The 26,142-nt window shown below is 43.3% G+C and overlaps 1 protein-coding gene across 1 annotated transcript in view; it reads left to right on the forward strand.

The window, feature by feature from the left end:
• rngtt (RNA guanylyltransferase and 5'-phosphatase) overlaps positions 1 to 26,142 on the forward strand; it is a 104,517-nt gene that overhangs the window by 59,090 nt on the left and 19,285 nt on the right. Inside the window, exon 13 of the mRNA XM_014978035.2 lies at positions 25,662 to 25,762. Within this exon, the coding sequence (XP_014833521.1) occupies positions 25,662 to 25,762 (101 nt within the window). The remainder of the gene's footprint in view (positions 1 to 25,661; positions 25,763 to 26,142) is intronic.

Here is a 26,142-nt window from a genome sequence, read left to right on the forward strand (position 1 = left end):
GTCATATACAAAAGAAACTTGGCAAATTCAAATATTGAAACAGTGACAATTTTCTAGCAGTTTTTAATTCTTAAACTAATAAAGATAGTAGCTCCTCAAACCACCTTCAGCAGCAGGAACCTGAATTATTTTCTGTATGACTTCATGAAACACGTAGAGATAATTTGGGCTCAATCTTCGTTATAATCATAATTCCTTCATTTCAGTTCACCTCAGCTCTCGTAAGGTCCAACCTCAGCACTTCAGTTCAGTTTAGCTCTGGACTTAGACTTTTTTCTGAACAGAACCAGATTTCTCCTGCCCATTCAGTGATTGAATAGACAGAAGTTCCTCCAAAGTGCTTACATGTAAGTCACATGCAGTTTAATTTATTTAAATAAATAAATTCTATCTACATATCTTAGCACCATTTGTGCTTTAATCAAATCACCAGTGTTTGCATATGAGGGTCTAATCCTTTGAAAAACAGACTCCTTGTTGAAAGAAATTGCCTTGATATGCCACCTTATGTAAATAAGTGGTTTTTGAATCATTCAGAGCAGTGGGAGCTAGAATATTGGTTTTTAGGGAGCTCTTAGTGCTACCCCCTAGTGAGAGCATTTGATGTTCAGCATTTGGCAGCACATTTCTCCTGTGGGGGATTCCAGAGCTCTACAGTGTTGCCCTCTTTTGTAAGATGTGATGTCCGCTGCTTTTGTTTGTTGAGTTTAATCAGTCTTATAGGCCAGAGACACATTGGCTCTCATGCTTTAGTGCTGTCTCATTTTCACATAAGTGTCACCCAGGGGGAAGTGACCACCCACAGATAAACCAATATGCATTTCTGTCATCATACCTGTTGTAGATGTTACCAGTAAAAAATGTTTTAATTTGAATTTAAGCTTTATTCAGAGTACATTTAAAATGTGAGTAACTTGTACATCATCAAGCATTAGATGTTGAATTGCTTAGCAATTTTACAGATAATTAGCGTACATGTGTGGCAAACCATAACATTTTCAGTACTAAAACTTACAGTTTAATCATTGCAAAAATATTAATATACGACTCAAGTAATCCAAGGCATTTCAGTTGCATCATTAAGATGTAAAAATAGCCCTTCGACAGTTTGGGGACTTATAATGTTTGTGTTTTGTGTATTTAGGCTTTCTGTATGTTTTCATGTAGACACTGCAGTGCCTTTGTGGTGAATTGTGAATTGTTTTTGTTTACTTTTGTTGATGTCTACATAAAATCAATAAAAAAATTAAAGCTCCGCGGAGCCTCAAGCGGCCCTCGCAGCCAAGCGCCGCTCAAGCCTAGCCACCGCGGATGTTCCAGCACCGCCTCCCCTCAGCCACCGCCTCCCCTCAGCACCACCTCCCCCCAGCCACTGCCTCCCCTCAGCACCATGTCACCCCAGCCACCGCCTACCCCCAGCCACCGCCTTGCTCTCACGGAGCTGCCAAACCAGCCCTGAAGATAGTCACCCTGTCATGTTCGACATTGCTCCCAGTCAATGCACAAAAATCTGGTGTAGATCAGCTGATATCGCAAGGAGACACAGGTGTTTGATTAACCTGGGTGCGCAGTAGAGTCAAATTGCAATTAAACTCTATTGGGCTCCTTAGAGGTTCACAAGTGTCAGTCATAAAAAGTCTGGAGCAAATGGGATGATGCGTTTGTGAATAAGAGACGATCGTATGCATATGGCGAGGGACAGCCATTTTTGCCACACCCACAAGGGTCAGATGCCATTGACAGAGTTCATCTTCATGTCATTTCATGTCAGTCTGCACAGGATGAAACCCATAAGAATTAGAGAGAAAAAGTAAGACATACAGTAGAAAAAACAGGTCACTTCCTGTCGGAAGTGTGCGGGGCAAGGGTGATGTCATCAATCGACCACATAACTGTGATGAGGGCTTATCTATAATGAGACATAGAAAGTCTGATGCAGCTCTGACCTGGCATTTGGAAGTTATTTCACATTCATGTTTCATGGTGTATAGTGAAAGTTTGGGACTTAGCCACGCCCCCACGGGTCAGTAGAGTTCATCATGGGAGAGTTCATCATCATGTCATTTCATGTCAGCCTGCACAGGATGAAACCCATAAGAATTAGAGAGTAAAAGTAAGACATACAATTGAAGAAAGAGGTTACTTCCTGTCGGAAGTGGGCGGGGCTAGGGTGATGTCATCAATCGACCACCTAACTATGATGAAGGCTGGTCTATAATGAGACATAGAAAGTCTGATGCAGCTGTGACCTGGCATTTGGAAGTTATTTCACATTCATGTTTCATGCTGTATAGTCAAAGTTTGGGACTTAGCCACGCCCCCACGGGTCAGTCGAGTTCATCATGGGAGAGTTCATCATCATATCATGTCATGTCAGCCTACACCGGATGAAACCCATATGACTTAGAGAGTAAAAGTAAGACATACAATAGAAAAAACAGGTGACTTCCTGTCGGAAGTGGGCGGGGTTAAGGTGATGTCATCAACTGACCATCTCAATGTGATGAGGGGTGGTCTGTAGTCAGATATAGGAAGTCTGATGCAGCTGTGACCTTCTATGTGGAAGTTATTGCATCTTGATGTTTCATGGCGAATAGTCAAAGTTTGGGACTTAGCCACGCCCACATGCTTTGACATAGAAAAATTCCTACGATAACTTTTCATCTTTAATGTCTCAACTCTCTGCTGACTGAGTTTGAAGTCTCTATCTCAAAAGCTGCAGGAGGAGATAGATCAGATGCGATGTCTATGAAAAAGAGGAAATGGCTGATTTTGATCCAAAATGGCCGACTTCCTGTTGGGTTTGCACCATGGCTCCAAGAGACTTTTTTGTAGGTCCTGACATGATACACATGTGTACCAAGTTTCATAATTCTAGGTTAAAGCATGGCTTGGGGCTGATCATTTAAAAATTTCTAGGGGGCGCTGTAGAGAAATTAGGCCACGCCCATCAACGACTGTTATGGATTCCTGTTCGGGGATGGATAAGGATGCATCCTAGTGAGTTTGGTGCAGCTGGGCTGAACGATGTGGAATCTAGAGCCAAACGTATGGCGGCGGCGTTACCTCTGCTTCGCCGCGGTCCCACGGCCACGCCCTCTACAGAAGACTCTTGGCGCTTTAAAGCAAGTGAGACTAACATGTTATCTGTCATCCAACACAGAATCATGTTGATTAGGTGCAGTGAGCCAGAAAGGCAGCTTTCCATGGAAAAAAAAGCACTTCCTGTTCTGAGGGGGCGGGGCTTAGATGACGTCAGACTATGACAACATAGGATCGTAGGGGACCCTACCAGGATCACTCATGTCAAGTTTGGTGCAGCTGGCCTCAAAATTGTGGAATCCACAGCCAAACGTAAGGACACGGCGTTTAGGGTCACTTCGCCACGCCGCCACGCCCACCTGCTGGATTCAAATGAGCTTGGCTTGGAATCCTCAACACACCAACATGTTTTCTGTCTGTGGACACAGTTTCACCTCGATTAGGTCAAAGGGGTCAGATAGCGACCGTTCAGCGTAAAAAATGACACTTCCTGTTCTCAGGGGGCGTGGCCTAAGTGACGTCATCATTTGACCGTTGGGTATTGTAGAGCATCCCATGATGATCAATCACTGAAAGTTTGGTTCTTCTATGAGTTTTTTTCAAAGAGTTATAACAGTTTGATGTTTCATGGCGAATCGGTGACCTTTGACCCCCGGAAAGACCCCTTCAGCAAGCCCGAAAACGCAAACCTACGATAACTTTGGATCGGCCATGCCTTATGAACGATCTGACCGAGTTTGAAGCCGATCGATCGAAATCCCTAGGACAAGTTCGATCAAATGCGAACCCTGCAAACGCCCAAAATCGGGTCAAAATCGGAACTTTAATCCAAAATGGCCGACAATCTGTGATACTTGCACTATGACATTAATTGTAAATTCTGAGTGTCTTGGGGAGCTCTACAAGTGTACCAAGTTTCAAGTCTCTACGATAAAGTAAGTGAATAGGAAAGGGTCTTTTGAAAGTTGCTAGGTGGCGCCCTTGAGCCGTTTCTTGTGCGATTTTTCTGGGGACCTTAAAATACGTAAATTTTACACGGGCTCTATGCCCCCGCCAAGTTTGGTGAGTTTTTGAATATGAGAAAGCCCCCAAAAAGCCAATTCTTTTGGCACAATAAAAATAATAATAATTAAAGCTCCGCGGAGCCTCAAGCGGCCCTCGCAGCCAAGCGCCGCTCAAGCCTATAGCCACCGCGGATGTTCCAGCACCGCCTCCCGCCGGCCACCGCCGACGCTCGCGCGCCGTCCTCCACGCGATCCGCTTCGATGCCTTCGGCAGCGTTCCCTGGCCATGCACCCCCAATCTGGAGCAGATTGGGCCATGTGGCAAGGAGATACAGCTGTTTGATTAACCTAGGGGGCGCAGTGGAGTGAAATTGCAATTAAACTCTATTGGGCTCCTTAGAGGTTAACAAGTGTCACTCATAAAAAGTCTGGTGCAAATCGGATGATGCGTCTGTGAATAAGAGACGATCGTATGCATATGGCGAGGGACAGCCATTTTGTCACGCCCCCACGGGTCAGCAGGCCTTTACAGAGTTCATCATCATCTCATTTTATGTCAGTCTGCACAGGGTTGGAATCCATGACACACCAACATGTTTTAGAGTGTAAAAGTAAGACATACAGTAGAAAAAACAGGTCACTTCCTGTCGGAAGTGGGCGGGGCAAGGGTGATGTCATCAATCGACCACATAACTGTGATGAGGGCTTATCTATAATGAGACATAGAAAGTCTGATGCAGCTCTGACCTGGCATTTGGAAGTTATTTCACATTCATGTTTCATGCTGTATAGTCAAAGTTTGGGACTTAGCCACGCCCTCACGGGTCAGTCGAGTTCATCATGGGAGAGTTCATCATCATATCATGTCATGTCAGCCTACACCGGATGAAACCCATATGACTTAGAGAGTAAAAGTAAGACATACAATAGAAAAAACAGGTGACTTCCTGTCGGAAGTGGGCGGGGTTAAGGTGATGTCATCAACTGACCATCTCAATGTGATGAGGGGTGGTCTGTAGTCAGATATAGGAAGTCTGATGCAGCTGTGACCTTCTATGTGGAAGTTATTGCATCTTGATGTTTCATGGCGAATAGTCAAAGTTTGGGACTTAGCCACGCCCACATGCTTTGACATAGAAAAATTCCTACGATAACTTTTCATCTTTAATGTCTCAAGTCTCTGCTGACTGAGTTTGAAGTCTCTATCTCAAAAGCTGCAGGAGGAGATAGATCAGATGCGATGTCTATGAAAAAGAGGAAATGGCTGATTTTGATCCAAAATGGCCGACTTCCTGTTGGGTTTGCACCATGGCTCCAAGAGACTTTTTTGTAGGTCCTGACATGATACACATGTGTACCAAGTTTCATAATTCTAGGTTAAAGCATGGCTTGGGGCTGATCATTTAAAAATTTCTAGGGGGCGCTGTAGATAAATTAGGCCACGCCCATCAACGACTGTTATGGATTCCTGTTCGGGGATGGATAAGGATGCATCCTAGTGAGTTTGGTGCAGCTGGGCTGAACGATGTGGAATCTAGAGCCAAACGTATGGCGGCGGCGTTACCTCTGCTTCGCCGCGGCCCCACGGCCACGCCCTCTACAGAAGACTCTTGGCGCTTTAAAGCAAGTGAGACTAACATGTTATCTGTCATCCAACACAGAATCATGTTGATTAGGTGCAGTGAGCCAGAAAGGCAGCTTTCCATGGAAAAAAAAGCACTTCCTGTTCTGAGGGGGCGGGGCTTAGATGACGTCAGACTATGACAACATAGGATCGTAGGGGACCCTACCAGGATCACTCATGTCAAGTTTGGTGCAGCTGGCCTCAAAATTGTGGAATCCACAGCCAAACGTAAGGACACGGCGTTTAGGGTCACTTCGCCAGGCCGCCACGCCCACCTGCTGGATTCAAATGAGCTTGGCTTGGAATCCTCAACACACCAACATGTTTTCTGTCTGTGGACACAGTTTCACCTCGATTAGGTCAAAGGGGTTAGATAGCGACCGTTCAGCGTAAAAAATGACACTTCCTGTTCTCAGGGGGCGTGGCCTAAGTGACGTCATCATTTGACCGTTGGGTATTGTAGAGCATCCCATGATGATCAATCACTGAAAGTTTGGTGCTTCTATGAGTTTTTTTCAAAGAGTTATAACAGTTTGATGTTTCATGGCGAATCGGTGACCTTTGACCCCCGGAAAGACCCCTTCAGCAAGCCCGAAAACGCAAACCTACGATAACTTTGGATCGGCCATGCCTTATGAACGATCTGACCGAGTTTCAAGCCGATCGATCGAAATCCCTAGGACAAGTTCGATCAAATGCGAACCCTGCAAACGCCCAAAATCGGGTCAAAATCGGAACTTTAATCCAAAATGGCCGACAATCTGTGATACTTGCACTATGACATTAATTGTAAATTCAGAGTGTTTTGGGGAGCTCTACAAGTGTACCAAGTTTCAAGTCTCTACGATAAAGTAAGTGAATAGGAAAGGGTCTTTTGAAAGTTGCTAGGTGGCGCCCTTGAGCCGTTTCTTGTGCGATTTTTCTGGGGACCTTAAAATACGAAATTTTTCACCGGGCTCTATGCCCCCGCCACGTTTGGTGAGTTTTTGAATATGATAAAGCCCCCAAAAAGCCCCCTAAAAAGGGTGGCAGAATCGTAATAATAATAAGAAACAGTACAGGAACAATAGGCTCTCGCAGCGCTTAGCTGCTCGGGCCTAATTAAAGCTCCGCGGAGCCTCAAGCGGCCCTCGCAGCCAAGCGCCGCTCAAGCCTATAGCCACCGCGGATGTTCCAGCACCGCCTCCCGCCGGCCACCGCCGACGCTCGCGCGCCGTCCTCCACGCGATCCGCTTCGATGTCTTCGGCAGCGTTCACTGGCCATGCACCCAAAATCTGGAGCAGATTGGGCCATGTGGCAAGGAGATACAGCTGTTTGATTAACCTAGGGGGCGCAGTGGAGTCAAATTGCAATTAAACTGTATTGGGCTCCTCAGAGGTTCACAAGTTTCACTCATAAAAAGTCTGGTGCAAATAGGATGATGCGTTTGTGAATAAGAGACGATCGTATGCATATGGCGAGGGACAGCCATTTTGCCAGTCCCCCACGGGTCTGTAGGCATTGACAGAGTTCATCATCATCTCATGTTATGTCAGTGTGCACAGGGTTGGAATCCATGACACACCAACATGGTTTAGAGTGTAAAAGTAAGACATACAGTATAAAAAACAGGTGACTTCCTGTCGGAAGTGGGCGGGGCTAAGGTGATGTCATCAATCGACCACCTAACTGTGATGAGGGCTGGTCTATAATGAGACATAGAAAGTCTGATGCAGCTGTGACCTGGCATTTGGAAGTTATTTCACATTCATCTTTCATGGTGTATAGTCAAAGTTTGGGACTTAGCCACGCCCCCACGGGTCAGTCGAGTTCATCATGGGAGAGTTCATCATCATATCATGTCATGTCAGCCTACACCGGATGAAACCCATATGACTTAGAGAGTAAAAGTAAGACATACAATAGAAAAAACAGGTGACTTCCTGTCGGAAGTGGGCGGGGTTAAGGTGATGTCATCAACTGACCATCTCAATGTGATGAGGGGTGGTCTGTAGTCAGATATAGGAAGTCTGATGCAGCTGTGACCTTCTATGTGGAAGTTATTGCATCTTGATGTTTCATGGCGAATAGTCAAAGTTTGGGACTTAGCCACGCCCACATGCTTTGACATAGAAAAATTCCTACGATAACTTTTCATCTTTAATGTCTCAAGTGTCTGCTGACTGAGTTTGAAGTCTCTATCTCAAAAGCTGCAGGAGGAGATAGATCAGATGCGATGTCTATGAAAAAGAGGAAATGGCTGATTTTGATCCAAAATGGCCGACTTCCTGTTGGGTTTGCACCATGGCTCCAAGAGACTTTTTTGTAGGTCCTGACATGATACACATGTGTACCAAGTTTCATAATTCTAGGTTAAAGCATGGCTTGGGGCTGATCATTTAAAAATTTCTAGGGGGCGCTGTAGAGAAATTAGGCCACGCCCATCAACGACTGTTATGGATTCCTGTTCGGGGATGGATAAGGATGCATCCTAGTGAGTTTGGTGCAGCTGGGCTGAACGATGTGGAATCTAGAGCCAAACGTATGGCGGCGGCGTTACCTCTGCTTCGCCGCGGTCCCACGGCCACGCCCTCTACAGAAGACTCTTGGCGCTTTAAAGCAAGTGAGACTAACATGTTATCTGTCATCCAACACAGAATCATGTTGATTAGGTGCAGTGAGCCAGAAAGGCAGCTTTCCATGGAAAAAAAAGCACTTCCTGTTCTGAGGGGGCGGGGCTTAGATGACGTCAGACTATGACAACATAGGATCGTAGGGGACCCTACCAGGATCACTCATGTCAAGTTTGGTGCAGCTGGCCTCAAAATTGTGGAATCCACAGCCAAACGTAAGGACACGGCGTTTAGGGTCACTTCGCCACGCCGCCACGCCCACCTGCTGGATTCAAATGAGCTTGGCTTGGAATCCTCAACACACCAACATGTTTTCTGTCTGTGGACACAGTTTCACCTCGATTAGGTCAAAGGGGTCAGATAGTGACCGTTCAGCGTAAAAAATGACACTTCCTGTTCTCAGGGGGCGTGGCCTAAGTGACGTCATCATTTGACCGTTGGGTATTGTAGAGCATCCCATGATGATCAATCACTGAAAGTTTGGTGCTTCTATGAGTTTTTTTCAAAGAGTTATAACAGTTTGATGTTTCATGGCGAATCGGTGACCTTTGACCCCCGGAAAGACCCCTTCAGCAAGCCCGAAAACGCAAACCTACGATAACTTTGGATCGGCCATGCCTTATGAACGATCTGACCGAGTTTCAAGCCGATCGATCGAAATCCCTAGGACAAGTTCGATCAAATGCGAACCCTGCAAACGCCCAAAATCGGGTCAAAATCGGAACTTTAATCCAAAATGGCCGACATTCTGTGATACTTGCACTATGACATTAATTGTAAATTCTGAGTGTCTTGGGGAGCTCTACAAGTGTACCAAATTTCAAGTCTCTACTATAAAGTAAGTGAATAGGAAAGGGTCTTTCGAAAGTTGCTAGGTGGCGCCCTTGAGCCGTTTCTTGTGCGATTTTTGCAGGTACCTTAAAATACGTAAATTTTACACGGGCTCTATGCCCCCGCCAAGTTTGGTGAGTTTTTGAATATGATAAAGCCCCCAAAAAGCCAATTCATTTGGCTGAAGAACTATAATAATAAGAAACAGCAAGGTTTCAATAGGCTCTCGCAGCGCTTAGCTGCTCGGGCCTAATTAAAGCTCCGCGGAGCCTCAAGCGGCCCTCGCAGCCAAGCGCCGCTCAAGCCTATAGCCACCGCGGATGTTCCAGCACCGCCTCCCGCCGGCCACCGCCGACGCTCGCGCGCCGTCCTCCACGCGATCCGCTTTGATGCCTTCGGCAGCGTTCCCTGGCCATGCACCCAAAATCTGGAGCAGATCGGGCCATGTGGCAAGGAGCTACAGCTGTTTGATTAACCTAGGGGGCGCAGTGGAGTCAAATTGCAATTAAACTGTATTGGGCTCCTCAGAGGTTCACAAGTGTCACTCATAAAAAGTCTGGTGCAAATAGGATGATGCGTTTGTGAATAAGAGACGATCGTATGCATATGGCGAGGGACAGCCATTTTGCCACTCCCCCACGGGTCAGTAGGCATTGACAGAGTTCATCATCATCTCATGTTATGTCAGTCTGCACAGGGTTGGTATCCATGACACACCAACATGTTTTAGAGTGTAAAAGTAAGACATACAGTAGAAAAAAGAGGTGACTTCCTGTCGGAAGTGGGCGGGGCTAAGGTGATGTCATCAATCGACCACCTAACTGTGATGAGGGCTGGTCTATAATGAGACATAGAAAGTCTGATGCATCTGTGACCTGGCATTAGGAAGAAATTTCACATTCATGTTTCATGATGTATATTCAAAGTTTGGGACTTAGCCACGCCCCCACGGGTCAGTAGAGTTCATCACGGCAGAGTTCATCATCATTTCATTTCATGTCAGCCTGCACAGGATGAAACCCATAAGAATTAGAGAGTAAAAGTAAGACATACAATTGAAGAAAGAGGTTACTTCCTGTCGGAAGTGGGCGGGGCTAGGGTGATGTCATCAATCGACCACCTAACTATGATGAAGGCTGGTCTATAATGAGACATAGAAAGTCTGATGCAGCTGTGACCTGGCATTTGGAAGTTATTTCACATTCATGTTTCATGCTGTATAGTCAAAGTTTGGGACTTAGCCACGCCCCCACGGGTCAGTCGAGTTCATCATGGGAGAGTTCATCATCATATCATGTCATGTCAGCCTACACCGGATGAAACCCATATGACTTAGAGAGTAAAAGTAAGACATACAATAGAAAAAACAGGTGACTTCCTGTCGGAAGTGGGCGGGGTTAAGGTGATGTCATCAACTGACCATCTCAATGTGATGAGGGGTGGTCTGTAGTCAGATATAGGAAGTCTGATGCAGCTGTGACCTTCTATGTGGAAGTTATTGCATCTTGATGTTTCATGGCGAATAGTCAAAGTTTGGGACTTAGCCACGCCCACATGCTTTGACATAGAAAAATTCCTACGATAACTTTTCATCTTTAATGTCTCAAGTCTCTGCTGACTGAGTTTGAAGTCTCTATCTCAAAAGCTGCAGGAGGAGATAGATCAGATGCGATGTCTATGAAAAAGAGGAAATGGCTGATTTTGATCCAAAATGGCCGACTTCCTGTTGGGTTTGCACCATGGCTCCAAGAGACTTTTTTGTAGGTCCTGACATGATACACATGTGTACCAAGTTTCATAATTCTAGGTTAAAGCATGGCTTGGGGCTGATCATTTAAAAATTTCTAGGGGGCGCTGTAGAGAAATTAGGCCACGCCCATCAACGACTGTTATGGATTCCTGTTCGGGGATGGATAAGGATGCATCCTAGTGAGTTTGGTGCAGCTGGGCTGAACGATGTGGAATCTAGAGCCAAACGTATGGCGGCGGCGTTACCTCTGCTTCGCTGCGGTCCCACGGCCACGCCCTCTACAGAAGACTCTTGGCGCTTTAAAGCAAGTGACACTAACATGTTATCTGTCATCCAACACAGAATCATGTTGATTAGGTGCAGTGAGCCAGAAAGGCAGCTTTCCATGGAAAAAAAAGCACTTCCTGTTCTGAGGGGGCGGGGCTTAGATGACGTCAGACTATGACAACATAGGATCGTAGGGGACCCTACCAGGATCACTCATGTCAAGTTTGGTGCAGCTGGCCTCAAAATTGTGGAATCCACAGCCAAACGTAAGGACACGGCGTTTAGGGTCACTTCGCCACGCCGCCACGCCCACCTGCTGGATTCAAATGAGCTTGGCTTGGAATCCTCAACACACCAACATGTTTTCTGTCTGTGGACACAGTTTCACCTCGATTAGGTCAAAGGGGTCAGATAGCGACCGTTCAGCGTAAAAAATGACACTTCCTGTTCTCAGGGGGCGTGGCCTAAGTGACGTCATCATTTGACCGTTGGGTATTGTAGAGCATCCCATGATGATCAATCACTGAAAGTTTGGTGCTTCTATGAGTTTTTTTCAAAGAGTTATAACAGTTTGATGTTTCATGGCGAATCGGTGACCTTTGACCCCCGGAAAGACCCCTTCAGCAAGCCCGAAAACGCAAACCTACGATAACTTTGGATCGGCCATGCCTTATGAACGATCTGACCGAGTTTGAAGCCGATCGATCGAAATCCCTAGGACAAGTTCGATCAAATGCGAACCCTGCAAACGCCCAAAATCGGGTCAAAATCGGAACTTTAATCCAAAATGGCCGACAATCTGTGATACTTGCACTATGACATTAATTGTAAATTCTGAGTGTTTTGGGGAGCTGTACAAGTGTACCAAGTTTCAAGTCTCTACGATAAAGTAAGTGAATAGGAAAGGGTCCTTTGAAAGTTGCTAGGTGGCGCCCTTGAGCCGTTTCTTTTGCGATTTTTGCAACGACCATAAAATACAAAATTTCGCACCGGGCTCTATGCCCCCGCCAAGTTTGGTGAGTTTTTGAATATGATAAAGCCCCCAAAAAGCCAATTCATTTGGCACAAGAACTATAATAATAATTAAAGCTCCGCGGAGCCTCAAGCGGCCCTCGCAGCCAAGCGCCGCTCAAGCCTATAGCCACCGCGGATGTTCCAGCACCGCCTCCCGCCGGCCACCGCCGACGCTCGCGCGCCGTCCTCCACGCGATCCGCTTTGATGCCTTCGGCAGCGTTCCCTGGCGATGCACCCAAAATCTGGAGCAGATCGGGCCATGTGGCAAGGAGATACAGCTGTTTGATTAACCTAGGGGGCGCAGTGGAGTCAAATTGCAATTAAACTCTATTGGGCTCCTTAGAGGTTCACAAGTGTCACTCATAAAAAGTCTGGTGCAAATTGGATGATGCGTTTGTGAATAAGAGACGATCGTATGCATATGGCGAGGGACAGCCAGTTTTGCCACACCCACAAGGGTCAGATGCCATTGACAGAGTTCATCTTCATCTCATTTTATGTCAGTCTGCACAGGGTTGGAATCCATGACACACCAATATGTTTTAGAGTGTAAAAGTAAGACATACAGTAGAAAAAACAGATGACTTCCTGTCGGAAGTGGGCGGGGCTAAGGTGATGTCATCAATCGACCACCTAACTGTGATGAGGTCTGGTCTATAATGAGACATAGAAAGTCTGATGCAGCTGTGACCTGGCATTTGGAAATTATTTGACATTCATGTTTTATGGCGAATAGTCAAAGTTTGGGACGATCCATATGGCGAGGGACAGCCATTTTGCCACACCCCCCAGGTCAGTAGGGATTTACAGACTTCATCATCATCTCATTTTATGTCAGTCTGCCCAGGGTTGGAATCCATGACACACCAACATGTTTTAGAGTGTAAAAGTAAGACATACAGTAGAAAAAACAGGTGACTTCCTTTTGGAAGTGGGCGGGGCTAAGGTGATGTCATCAATCGACCACCTAACTGTGATGAGGGCTGGTCTATAATGAGACATAGAAAGTCTGATGCATCTGTGACCTGGCATTAGGAAGAAATTTCACATTCATGTTTCATGATGTATATTCAAAGTTTGGGACTTAGCCACGCCCCCACGGGTCAGTAGAGTTCATCACGGCAGAGTTCATCATCATTTCATTTCATGTCAGTCTGCACAGGATGAAACCCATAAGAATTAGAGAGAAAAAGTAAGACATACAATTGAAGAAAGAGGTTACTTCCTGTCGGAAGTGGGCGGGGCTAGGGTGATGTCATCAATCGACCACCTAACTATGATGAAGGCTGGTCTATAATGAGACATAGAAAGTCTGATGCAGCTGTGACCTGGCATTTGGAAGTTATTTCACATTCATGTTTCATGCTGTATAGTCAAAGTTTGGGACTTAGCCACGCCCCCACGGGTCAGTCGAGTTCATCATGGGAGAGTTCATCATCATATCATGTCATGTCAGCCTACACCGGATGAAACCCATATGACTTAGAGAGTAAAAGTAAGACATACAATAGAAAAAACAGGTGACTTCCTGTCGGAAGTGGGCGGGGTTAAGGTGATGTCATCAACTGACCATCTCAATGTGATGAGGGGTGGTCTGTAGTCAGATATAGGAAGTCTGATGCAGCTGTGACCTTCTATGTGGAAGTTATTGCATCTTGATGTTTCATGGCGAATAGTCAAAGTTTGGGACTTAGCCACGCCCACATGCTTTGACATAGAAAAATTCCTACGATAACTTTTCATCTTTAATGTCTCAAGTCTCTGCTGACTGAGTTTGAAGTCTCTATCTCAAAAGCTGCAGGAGGAGATAGATCAGATGCGATGTCTATGAAAAAGAGGAAATGGCTGATTTTGATCCAAAATGGCCGACTTCCTGTTGGGTTTGCACCATGGCTCCAAGAGACTTTTTTGTAGGTCCTGACATGATACACATGTGTACCAAGTTTCATAATTCTAGGTTAAAGCATGGCTTGGGGCTGATCATTTAAAAATTTCTAGGGGGCGCTGTAGAGAAATTAGGCCACGCCCATCAACGACTGTTATGGATTCCTGTTCGGGGATGGATAAGGATGCATCCTAGTGAGTTTGGTGCAGCTGGGCTGAACGATGTGGAATCTAGAGCCAAACGTATGGCGGCGGCGTTACCTCTGCTTCGCTGCGGTCCCACGGCCACGCCCTCTACAGAAGACTCTTGGCGCTTTAAAGCAAGTGACACTAACATGTTATCTGTCATCCAACACAGAATCATGTTGATTAGGTGCAGTGAGCCAGAAAGGCAGCTTTCCATGGAAAAAAAAGCACTTCCTGTTCTGAGGGGGCGGGGCTTAGATGACGTCAGACTATGACAACATAGGATCGTAGGGGACCCTACCAGGATCACTCATGTCAAGTTTGGTGCAGCTGGCCTCAAAATTGTGGAATCCACAGCCAAACGTAAGGACACGGCGTTTAGGGTCACTTCGCCACGCCGCCACGCCCACCTGCTGGATTCAAATGAGCTTGGCTTGGAATCCTCAACACACCAACATGTTTTCTGTCTGTGGACACAGTTTCACCTCGATTAGGTCAAAGGGGTCAGATAGCGACCGTTCAGCGTAAAAAATGACACTTCCTGTTCTCAGGGGGCGTGGCCTAAGTGACGTCATCATTTGACCGTTGGGTATTGTAGAGCATCCCATGATGATCAATCACTGAAAGTTTGGTGCTTCTATGAGTTTTTTTCAAAGAGTTATAACAGTTTGATGTTTCATGGCGAATCGGTGACCTTTGACCCCCGGAAAGACCCCTTCAGCAAGCCCGAAAACGCAAACCTACGATAACTTTGGATCGGCCATGCCTTATGAACGATCTGACCGAGTTTGAAGCCGATCGATCGAAATCCCTAGGACAAGTTCGATCAAATGCGAACCCTGCAAACGCCCAAAATCGGGTCAAAATCGGAACTTTAATCCAAAATGGCCGACAATCTGTGATACTTGCACTATGACATTAATTGTAAATTCTGAGTGTTTTGGGGAGCTGTACAAGTGTACCAAGTTTCAAGTCTCTACGATAAAGTAAGTGAATAGGAAAGGGTCCTTTGAAAGTTGCTAGGTGGCGCCCTTGAGCCGTTTCTTTTGCGATTTTTGCAACGACCATAAAATACAAAATTTCGCACCGGGCTCTATGCCCCCGCCAAGTTTGGTGAGTTTTTGAATATGATAAAGCCCCCAAAAAGCCAATTCATTTGGCACAAGAACTATAATAATAATAAGAAACAGCAAGGTTTCAATAGGCTCTCGCAGCGCTTAGCTGCTCGGGCCTAATAAGAAACAGCAAGGTTTCAATAGGCTCTCGCAGCGCTTAGCTGCTCGGGCCTAATTAAAGCTCCGCGGAGCCTCAAGCGGCCCTCGCAGCCAAGCGCCGCTCAAGCCTAGCGACCGCGGATGTTCCAGCACCGCCTCCCCTCAGCCACCGCCTCCCCTCAGCACCACCTCCGCCCAGCCACTGCCTCCCCTCAGCACCATGTCAGCCCAGCCACCGCCTACCCCCAGCCACCGCCTTGCTCTCACGGAACTGCCAAACCCGCCCTGAAGATAGTCACCCTGTCATGTTCGACATTGCTCCCAGTCAATGCACAAAAATCTGGTGTAGATCAGCTGATATCGCAAGGAGACACAGGTGTTTGATTAACCTGGGTGCGCAGTAGAGTCAAATTGCAATTAAACTCTATTGGGCTCCTTAGAGGTTCACAAGTGTCACTCATAAAAAGTCTGGAGCAAATGGGATGATGCGTTTGTCAATAAGAGACGATCGTATGCATATGGCGAGGGACAGCCATTTTTGCCACACCCACAAGGGTCAGATGCCATTGACAGAGTTCATCTTCATGGCATTTTATGTCAGTCTGCACAGGATGAAACCCATATGACTTAGAGAGTAAAAGTCAGACATACAGTAGAAAAAACAGGTGACTTCCTGTCGGAAGTGGGCGGGGCTAAGGTGATGTCATCAATCGACCACCTAACTGTGATGAGGACTGGTCTATAATGAGACATAGAAAGTCTGATGCAGCTGTGACCTGGCATTAGGAAGTTATTTCACATTCATGTTTCATGGTGAATAGTCAAAGTTTGGGACTAAGCCACGCTTAGTCCCAAACTTAGCAGTAGGCATTTACAGAGTTCATCATCATCTCATTTTATGTCAGCCTGCACAGGGTTGGAATCCATGACACACCAACATTACTTAGAGAGTAAAAGTCAGACATACAGTAGAAAATAGAGGTGACTTCCTGTCGGAAGTGGGCGGGGCAAGGGTGATGTCATCAATCGACCACATAACTGTGATGAGGGCTGGTCTATAATGAGACATAGAAAGTCTGATGCAGCTGTGACCTGGCATTTGGAAGTTATTTCACATTCATGTTTCATGCTGTATAGTCAAAGTTTGGGACTTAGCCACGCCCCCACGGGTCAGTCGAGTTCATCATGGGAGAGTTCATCATCATATCATGTCATGTCAGCCTACACCGGATGAAACCCATATGACTTAGAGAGTAAAAGTAAGACATACAATAGAAAAAACAGGTGACTTCCTGTCGGAAGTGGGCGGGGTTAAGGTGATGTCATCAACTGACCATCTCAATGTGATGAGGGGTGGTCTGTAGTCAGATATAGGAAGTCTGATGCAGCTGTGACCTTCTATGTGGAAGTTATTGCATCTTGATGTTTCATGGCGAATAGTCAAAGTTTGGGACTTAGCCACGCCCACATGCTTTGACATAGAAAAATTCCTACGATAACTTTTCATCTTTAATGTCTCAAGTCTCTGCTGACTGAGTTTGAAGTCTCTATCTCAAAAGCTGCAGGAGGAGATAGATCAGATGCGATGTCTATGAAAAAGAGGAAATGGCTGATTTTGATCCAAAATGGCCGACTTCCTGTTGGGTTTGCACCATGGCTCCAAGAGACTTTTTTGTAGGTCCTGACATGATACACATGTGTACCAAGTTTCATAATTCTAGGTTAAAGCATGGCTTGGGGCTGATCATTTAAAAATTTCTAGGGGGCGCTGTAGAGAAATTAGGCCACGCCCATCAACGACTGTTATGGATTCCTGTTCGGGGATGGATAAGGATGCATCCTAGTGAGTTTGGTGCAGCTGGGCTGAACGATGTGGAATCTAGAGCCAAACGTATGGCGGCGGCGTTACCTCTGCTTCGCCGCGGTCCCACGGCCACGCCCTCTACAGAAGACTCTTGGCGCTTTAAAGCAAGTGAGACTAACATGTTATCTGTCATCCAACACAGAATCATGTTGATTAGGTGCAGTGAGCCAGAAAGGCAGCTTTCCATGGAAAAAAAAGCACTTCCTGTTCTGAGGGGGCGGGGCTTAGATGACGTCAGACTATGACAACATAGGATCGTAGGGGACCCTACCAGGATCACTCATGTCAAGTTTGGTGCAGCTGGCCTCAAAATTGTGGAATCCACAGCCAAACGTAAGGACACGGCGTTTAGGGTCACTTCGCCACGCCGCCACGCCCACCTGCTGGATTCAAATGAGCTTGGCTTGGAATCCTCAACACACCAACATGTTTTCTGTCTGTGGACACAGTTTCACCTCGATTAGGTCAAAGGGGTCAGATAGCGACCGTTCAGCGTAAAAAATGACACTTCCTGTTCTCAGGGGGCGTGGCCTAAGTGACGTCATCATTTGACCGTTGGGTATTGTAGAGCATCCCATGATGATCAATCACTGAAAGTTTGGTGCTTCTATGAGTTTTTTTCAAAGAGTTATAACAGTTTGATGTTTCATGGCGAATCGGTGACCTTTGACCCCCGGAAAGACCCCTTCAGCAAGCCCGAAAACGCAAACCTACGATAACTTTGGATCGGCCATGCCTTATGAACGATCTGACCGAGTTTGAAGCCGATCGATCGAAATCCCTAGGACAAGTTCGATCAAATGCGAACCCTGTAAACGGCCAAAATCGGGTCAAAATCGGAACTTCAATCCAAAATGGCCGACAATCTGTGATACTTGCACTATGACATTAATTGTAAATTCAGAGCGTCTTGGGGAGCTCTACAAGTGTACCAAGTTTCAAGTCTCTACGATAAAGTAAGTGAATAGGAAAGGGTCTTTTGAAAGTTGCTAGGTGGCGCCCTTGAGCCGTTTCTTGTGCGATTTTTCTGGGGACCTTAAAATACGTAAATTTTACACGGACTCTATGCCCCCGCCAAGTTTGGTGAGTTTTTGAATATGAGAAAGCCCCCAAAAAGCCAATTCTTTTGGCACAAGAACTATAATAATAAACAGCACAGTTTCAATAGGCTCTCGCAGCGCTTAGCTGCTCGGGCCTAATAAACAGCACAGTTTCAATAGGCTCTCGCAGCGCTTAGCTGCTCGGGCCTAATAAATAAGTAAAAAAGATGCAAAATTTAGGCACTTGTGCACTGGAGGACACAGAAAATGAGAACTGATGAGAATATGTGTGGCATGCAACGAAGCTAAGGAGCATTACATGATTCAGATGGTTACACATTTCCATGGTTGAGTACTGAAAATAGCACTTTGAGATTTCTGCAAAAAAAAAAAAAAAACAGCTTACGTAATCAAATATTTTTAAAGAAAAATTTGCCCTCGTTGATTGAAATATTTCTTCATACCGAAGCTTTGACGATGGTCTTCCACATTAAGTTGAAAAGAAGGAGATAGTTGATTGAATGTTTCCAGAAAAGTCTGTAACCCTGATAAACGGAGAAAGAATTTGGGGAAATATTTGATGCTGAGGCTTGATGGAGGCCAACATGAGTAATTTAGCATGACATAATAAATCCTTGATTATTCCAATTTTATTGGTGTTATCCATTTATGTACCAGCTCTCCCTCATTTTGTAACAATGTTTAATCAGGTTATGTTTATAGATGATTATAATTCTGGCATTTGCTTATGATAATTTTATAATTTATGGTTACTCCTAGTTTGCTTAATTGGTCATCTTGATCATTTTAAAGTAAGAACATTCTCTCTTTCACTACAAGGAAATGTATTACCTTGCGTTTTTTTCTGAAAATATAATTTTGAATATATTCGCTTCATCCTAAGTAAATTTTAAAACTACAAGTTTGTGACTAAATTACTGTTTATAATGTATTAAATTGCATTATTAATGTTGCAAAATATGATTGTGGTGGACTCTTGGAGATTTGGTAAACTGTACAATTTGAAGGGCATTGAATCCATACTGTGCATCCCAGTAATATGTTTCAGGAATTGAATAAAACTCTCCTACTGAGATATATTGACTGAGATTAAAAAATAAAAAAAAAACATCACCAGGGTAAATAGACAAAGTGATGCACAGTAAAATGTGTGTTCTGTAAAAGAAACAGCTAATTTATTGAAAAATCACCATATTACAATAAAGAGGAACGGGCACTGATTCTTATAAATGCATATATTCTTCTAAATGTATGACCCACTATTCTTTAAATTACCTCTTTTCACGGCTAATACAACAGTTTGATATTGTTTTTTTTGTTTTTTTATCACTTTCACCATTAGCAGTCAATAATATGTACAGCCTCAAGTCTTTGATTTTTGTTCCTCCTTAAATCCTTACACTTGTGTGGTGTTAATCTCTTCTGTTGTGAATGGGATTTAGGCTGGTCTCGAGGTTAATCTCAGCAGGGGGTTCTTGAAATGAATGTCCATTAATATGGGTACAAAGGTTACCTCCACAGCGGCGGTTGCTGGATGCTATCTCGGCAAACACATGGTGTCCTTGAAATGTGTTTTCTTTGTTTCAGCAGCATTGAATAAATTCTGAATTGATAAGACAGCCATTGCTGCAGATGATGAAACCGCTTCTAAGAACTGTCCAGATGGTAATCTCAGTGTAAAGACTTGAAAGAAGAATGTTTGCTTTCTTGTTTTTGGCAGATCATTTAAACTGTGCAATAGAAAATCTCAGTAAGTATCCAAGCTGTGATATGTTTGCTGCTGGTGATTAGATTATTTGACAAATTCAGTTGTTTTTTGTTATGTAGGTGACCACATCACTAGGTTAATGTGCATTTTTCTTGGCTTAGATATCTCTTACACCTGATTTACCTCATGGTTTACTCATTAGGTTTTCTATTTCCCCATGTTCTCTTATTGTTTATCACAAGATATAGCTGTTCTGCTGCGCCAGGGTGCACCAGAACCTTGGCTCAAAGGTCCCCATGGTGCCAGTGGGGTTCTCAAATAAACCCTATGCAGCGTCTGGGCTGAAACTGAGGGACTGCTCGTCTCCTAGGAACAGATTTATTGGACTTTTGTTGCCTTTTGTGTGTAATCCACAGCCCTCTTGAACATTACGTCTGCCCTGCAGCAAAAGCTGCTATTGAAATGAGGCTTAAAAAAATATTTTAATCAAAGGAGTTTTCCAGTAAGCCCTCTGGAAAACTTGTTTTGCTCCTATGTAATCAGCAATTCTATGAATATTTTGTTGATTAAAATTGCTTAATAATGTAATAGGGAACATATTTTTTATGCGACAGCGTTTTTCCATCAATCATGCCGTCTAATATTTATGGATTATGGTTTCAGATGTTGCCTGAATGAAATAAGCTTTCTATAGCTGTGAGTTTCTTCACTGATTTGGTTTAATAGACTTTGAATTTCTCCGAAAACGCAAATTATCCCTAACAAAAGTGAATTAAAAGCTCAATATTTAACATGCATTTGTATTTTGTTGATGGTAATATGTATTTGACCTTAAGAAGGGTTTGCAAAAACAGTGCAGCTGTTTCAGGGAAAGAACGAGCATGCTCTCTGAATATAACTAGACTTGTAATATCCTGGCAATATTACAAGACTAGTTATTTTAGTCATTGCATGAAGGCAAATGTATTATAAAACACCATAAAGATACCTCAAAGATGTGCCACTTCTACTCAAATGTTGCAATTCCCCTAAAATAGCTTTGCATCATTTATGTAATGCATGCAGACACACTATCTACACCAGTAAAAATTCACTCACCATTGCATGTTAAATGCTTGGTACCTGACATGGCAGGAGACGCTCTGCTTTACTGTTAAATTTAGCTAAAGATCGTTTGAACCTCTCTTTTCCTTTTTACTTTTGCTGTTTCCTTTTTAGGGGTCGCCACATTGAGTCCTCCTCTGTCTTCTGCATCCTCTGTTCTCATTCTAACATCCTTCTACCAATATTCCCAGTGCTCTTCTGCACAGGTCCAAGCCGTCTCAGACTGGCCTGTCTAACTTTATCTCCCAGTCGTTTAACCTGCGCTGTACCTCTGGTGACCTCGTTGTTAATCCTGTCTGTCCTTGTCACTCCCAAGGAGAACCTCAGCATCTTCAGCTCCTCCACTTCCAGTTCTGTCTCCCGTCTAGATTATTTGAACCCCTAACAGCAATAATAGATTGAGTAAAGAATATTGACCTTTTAACCTCGTATCTTCTGGTGATAATTATTAACTGGGGGGAAAATAGAAGCGCAGTAGCACACTGTAAATTTTATTCTTTTTATCGTAATACACATACTATGTATAACAGGCCACATTAAAAGCAGCACATAGTTTATAGATATTTACTGATGTGACAAAAGTTGATATTTGACAAAATGTACTTCATTTATTATCATTTAGACTTCTGTAAAATATCCTATTAGATTAACCCACATATACAGCAGTTGAAGCCATTGATAACAAAACCTCCCGTATCAGTCCTTGCAGCACTGAACACTTTTTTGTTGTTATTATTTGGGCAGTTAACTCTAACAGTTATTCATATTCTCTTTTTATGAACATTTAAGTTCTTCAACATTCTGATTCATTAAGTTGAATCAGTGCAATGAATAATGATTTGTCAGTCATAGAAAGCATGTTAACACCAATCAGGTGATTCCATAGAGCTGGAACCTTTGCATGCATTAGATGATCTGAAGAATGACATATCACTCAGATTATGTGATCTGATCACAGATACTGTTTATCTTCAGAATGTATTAAATGAGACCACTTTAAAGATTGCAAGTTTGGATTTGAATTGCATTTTCCTAAAAATAGCCTTCTGACATTTTAATCTCTGCACTGAATTCTGCAGAGCAAAAAAAAAAAAAACAGATGTGAATATTCTCCAGCTTTTTGTTTACTTCATGTCTCTTTTTAAATCAATAAAAGCTAAATTTCCTCCAGAGGAAACATTGATTGTGTTAGATCAATTACACCCCTCCTTTTCTCAACTTTAAAAAGAAATCCACATCACTGTTGGGGGGCATGTTTGATAACTTGTAGCATAGTTTATGATCTCATCCCTCCCTGTGTTCTCATTTGTCTCTTTTACCTGGCTTTCTTCTCACCTGCAGAGGTTGCAACTCAGGTGAGTTGATAGTGATGCAAAAAAAAAAAAAAAGAAAGAAATAACTGCAGGTTTGGTTAGGCAAAATCCAAGCTGAGGTTGTAACTCTTAACATTTTTGCAGAGCCTTAGCTCTTGAAAACGCCCCTGTTGTTTTTATATATTTATTTATTCATGCTTTTTTTTTTTTTGCACAAATTGCACAAACCATTCCACCTTTATAGCACTGCTGTTCAGCTATAGCTCCTCTGATGATGCCCCTGCTGCAGCTGTTCAGTCATATTCTTTCCGTGATGAGAGGTGCTGGGCCATTAATGTTTGTGTAGGCAGTGCAGGGATGTTCTCTGTGGTGTCGTATTGGATGAATTTGGATTTTTTTTTCTATAGATATCGCTTTGTGAATCAAAATACTATGTGATATTTTTATTGCTGTAAATTCAATATTTATCTTGATCCAAAAAAAAAAAAAAAAGGTTTTAAAGAGCTCGGCTGGAGTCGATTTTTTATGCTAACACAATAAGAGCTCCTTTGCCACCTACTATCACCTCATGCTGGATTCTGTGAAAGCTTTTACTATGAAAATATTGAATTTGACACAAGTTGTCAGTTCATTGATGCACTTTTATTTCCGTATTGCTGATTTCAATAGAGCTAGAAAAAGGTTGAAGAAATGTTGCAGCTTGGTATGTTATTTGAAATACATAAACCCAGTTAGGATAGCCAATAGTTCCTGGGACAAATGGTGTGTTTGGTCTTTCAGTATTGTTAACTTCATATTGTAAAACTAACTAAAATCAAACTGCATTACATTTTTTATAACTTCTTTGTTTTTGATCCCTTATAAGTTTTTTTTTTAATTGTTGACTATCACTACTTTTTGTTATTCTTCCATTAAGTATCAAACAGATTTCATATTGTCACTTTCCTAAAATATATAATTTTTATTTTGCCAAAAGCATTTTTGCAAAGAAAGAAGTGGTGATATTTTTGCCAAAACAACTGTTGGCAAAAAATTATTTATGCCATTATTTTTGGAAGATTATGATATTTGACTCAAACATCAGATACACTTGTTATACATTTACGTTATTTTTCTATGAAAGATTATTTGGGCTTTTGTAAAATAAAAGGAAAAACAATAATTGAAGGATGACTAATCAATAATTTCTGAGGGTTTTTTTGTTTTGTTTTACAAATTTCTGACTCTACAGTGTCAGGGAATATCTCTGTTTTAATATTGGAAATGTATGTCTTTTATCACGAAAGATTTAGTAATTGCTAATTCAAGATTTCAAAACCAGATTTTATCCCAGTTTTTTTCTTGTAAATATGTGAAATGATTCTCAACATTTAGAGTTCTTTGGCAGAAATGTGTTTTTCTGAGCCCAAATGTCTTTACTTTATCTACAACGAGGCTAATAACCCGTCATATTTTGCTTTCAGAAGTGAAATAAGACATTTGCGAATGTATTATCTGGATGCTTCCATTTTTTCCCCTCACACTCTGAAAGTCGAAGCCCCTGACATTCTGATTTGAAACAGCAGGTAATTTCTATGCAGTGGCACCTCATTACTTGAAAATGAATGTGATAGACGAGAGATATGCTCCTGACGGCAAGGTCGACACAGACGGTCGCTTCAGTAATAAACTTTTTTTATATGCGATCACTTATTGACTAGACTAACAATAGTAATGAAAGAGCAAGTGCATCAGGCAACACATTTTCATTTAGAAATGAATTTGAAGGCTGTCTGTTGATTCTACCTGCAGTCTGATAGGCCTTTCATAAAGTTGTTGCCATGGTTCCTCTGGCATGGACTCATTTTGAGAAGATATCACTGTAGTTTAAAGTGGTAGCATACAGATTTTAGCACACAGGGTTGAGAACAAACCTGAATAGATCCTCTGGGACTTTTAGTTCATGCTGTTGACAACTTTTAAATATTTTTTGAGTTTGTGGGGCTCTTTATTTGCATCACATTGTGTGATTTGAATTTGAAATGCTACATAGCCTCCATGTAAAGCATTGAAACTGCCGCTGAAGCTTACAGAAATTTTGATTTGATGGCATCAACTAGCTATAAAAAAAAAAGATGGTTGCATGTTTACCACCGAGTTGCATCACCTCATATATTCAGAATAGTGTTTGGAAGCTGATTTTCCAAATTATTAAACTTTTCTACTTCTATTCATTATATTCAGCTCAGCAGTTTGAGGCATTTTTTGTATTTTGTTGTTGTTGTACAAAGTACTGTCAATTTTGCATCACTGTTACTAATCAGAGGTATTTCAATTCATTTGCTGATACAAAATCCCAGTTATATGCTAAAAAAGTGAATGCTGTGAATGCTTGAAAGATCCCTTTCAAAAATAATTTATTTCAGTGTTTTTGAATTCAGGGTTTGCTCATAAACTCTTGGGCATAAAATCATACATTTAAATTTTAATCTCTAGGTCAATTGGTTTTATTTGGTTGAGGGAAAGCTGTGTGAAAGTGCCTTGAGTTTTATATAATCCAGAAAACACAACAGCTCCACAAAATCCGGTTTTCTGTGTTTCTTCTGCCTTAGTGGCCTAACTTTCCACCCGCTTTCCACAGGGGCATACGAGGGCCGAGTCTAGACCCTCTTTACTTTTTCATGCGCTGTGACAGTGCAGGTCCTCCTGAGGAATCTTGTCTGTTTTCTCACACGTTCCCTCGCAGGAGACTTCTGTTACCTGGCAACCTGACAGTGACAGAATTTGGTCATCTGTTCCCGCCTCCACCCGTCGTCATGCCTTTACATTCCTCATGTTTCAGTGCGCTTGATTCACGTCCTTCGAAATGTCAGGCGCACATGAATAATCCAAGCGGCAGAAGGAAGGATGCGGTCTCGTACTGTACGCCGGTGCACGGTGAAACATAGTTGTGATGTAAAACCTGTAGTCAGGGTGAATCATTGTGCATAAATATTTGTATTAATCTATTTCAGCCAGACATTACGCCGACAGGACTTGTTAGTAGAGAGTCCGTTTCATAGGGGTTTTCTTTAACTTTCGCCCCCAAAAAAAGTCCTTCAGCGATTTGGTTCTTCACCGTGTTCATGTGTCAAATTGTCGCTGATGTTTTCTGGAAAATCAAATCCGTTCTACAGTGTTAAATTTGTTGTCCTTTCCACAGAGGTACAAAGCTGGGAGATGTGACGACATCCTCAAGTGGAAGCCCCCCAACCTCAACTCTGTGGACTTTCGCCTCAAGATCACCAAAGTCGGAGGAGAGGGGTGAGTGGCTGTTGCCAGGACAACGCTTTGCCTGACAAATCCAATAGCACCTATCATTTCGTTACACAACAGGGTGTGCACACTGAGAAAGCTGCTCTTACATGCACACATATATTAAAAGCTGTGGATACAGCTGTCCTAAAACCACGTTAAATTTCTCTGACGTTAAAACTTTCTTTTTCATTTCATGTCTTTTCTTCCCCCTTGGGGTTTAATTTCTTCCTTTGCAGTACAGCCACACTCTGACAAAGATAACTTCTGTCTCCATCGTTGCCTGTGTGCACCCGTTTGCCATCTTGTGTCGGGCACTTTTTACTTTGCTGTACAAGCTTTGTCCTTCTAGTTCTTTCACTTTTGTGTGACATTAATTATTCATTTCC

The sequence above is a fragment of the Poecilia mexicana genome, unplaced genomic scaffold (assembly GCF_051168715.1).
Source record: "Poecilia mexicana isolate PSO_F unplaced genomic scaffold, ASM5116871v1 scaffold_21, whole genome shotgun sequence".
Taxonomy (NCBI): Eukaryota; Metazoa; Chordata; class Actinopteri; order Cyprinodontiformes; family Poeciliidae; genus Poecilia; species Poecilia mexicana.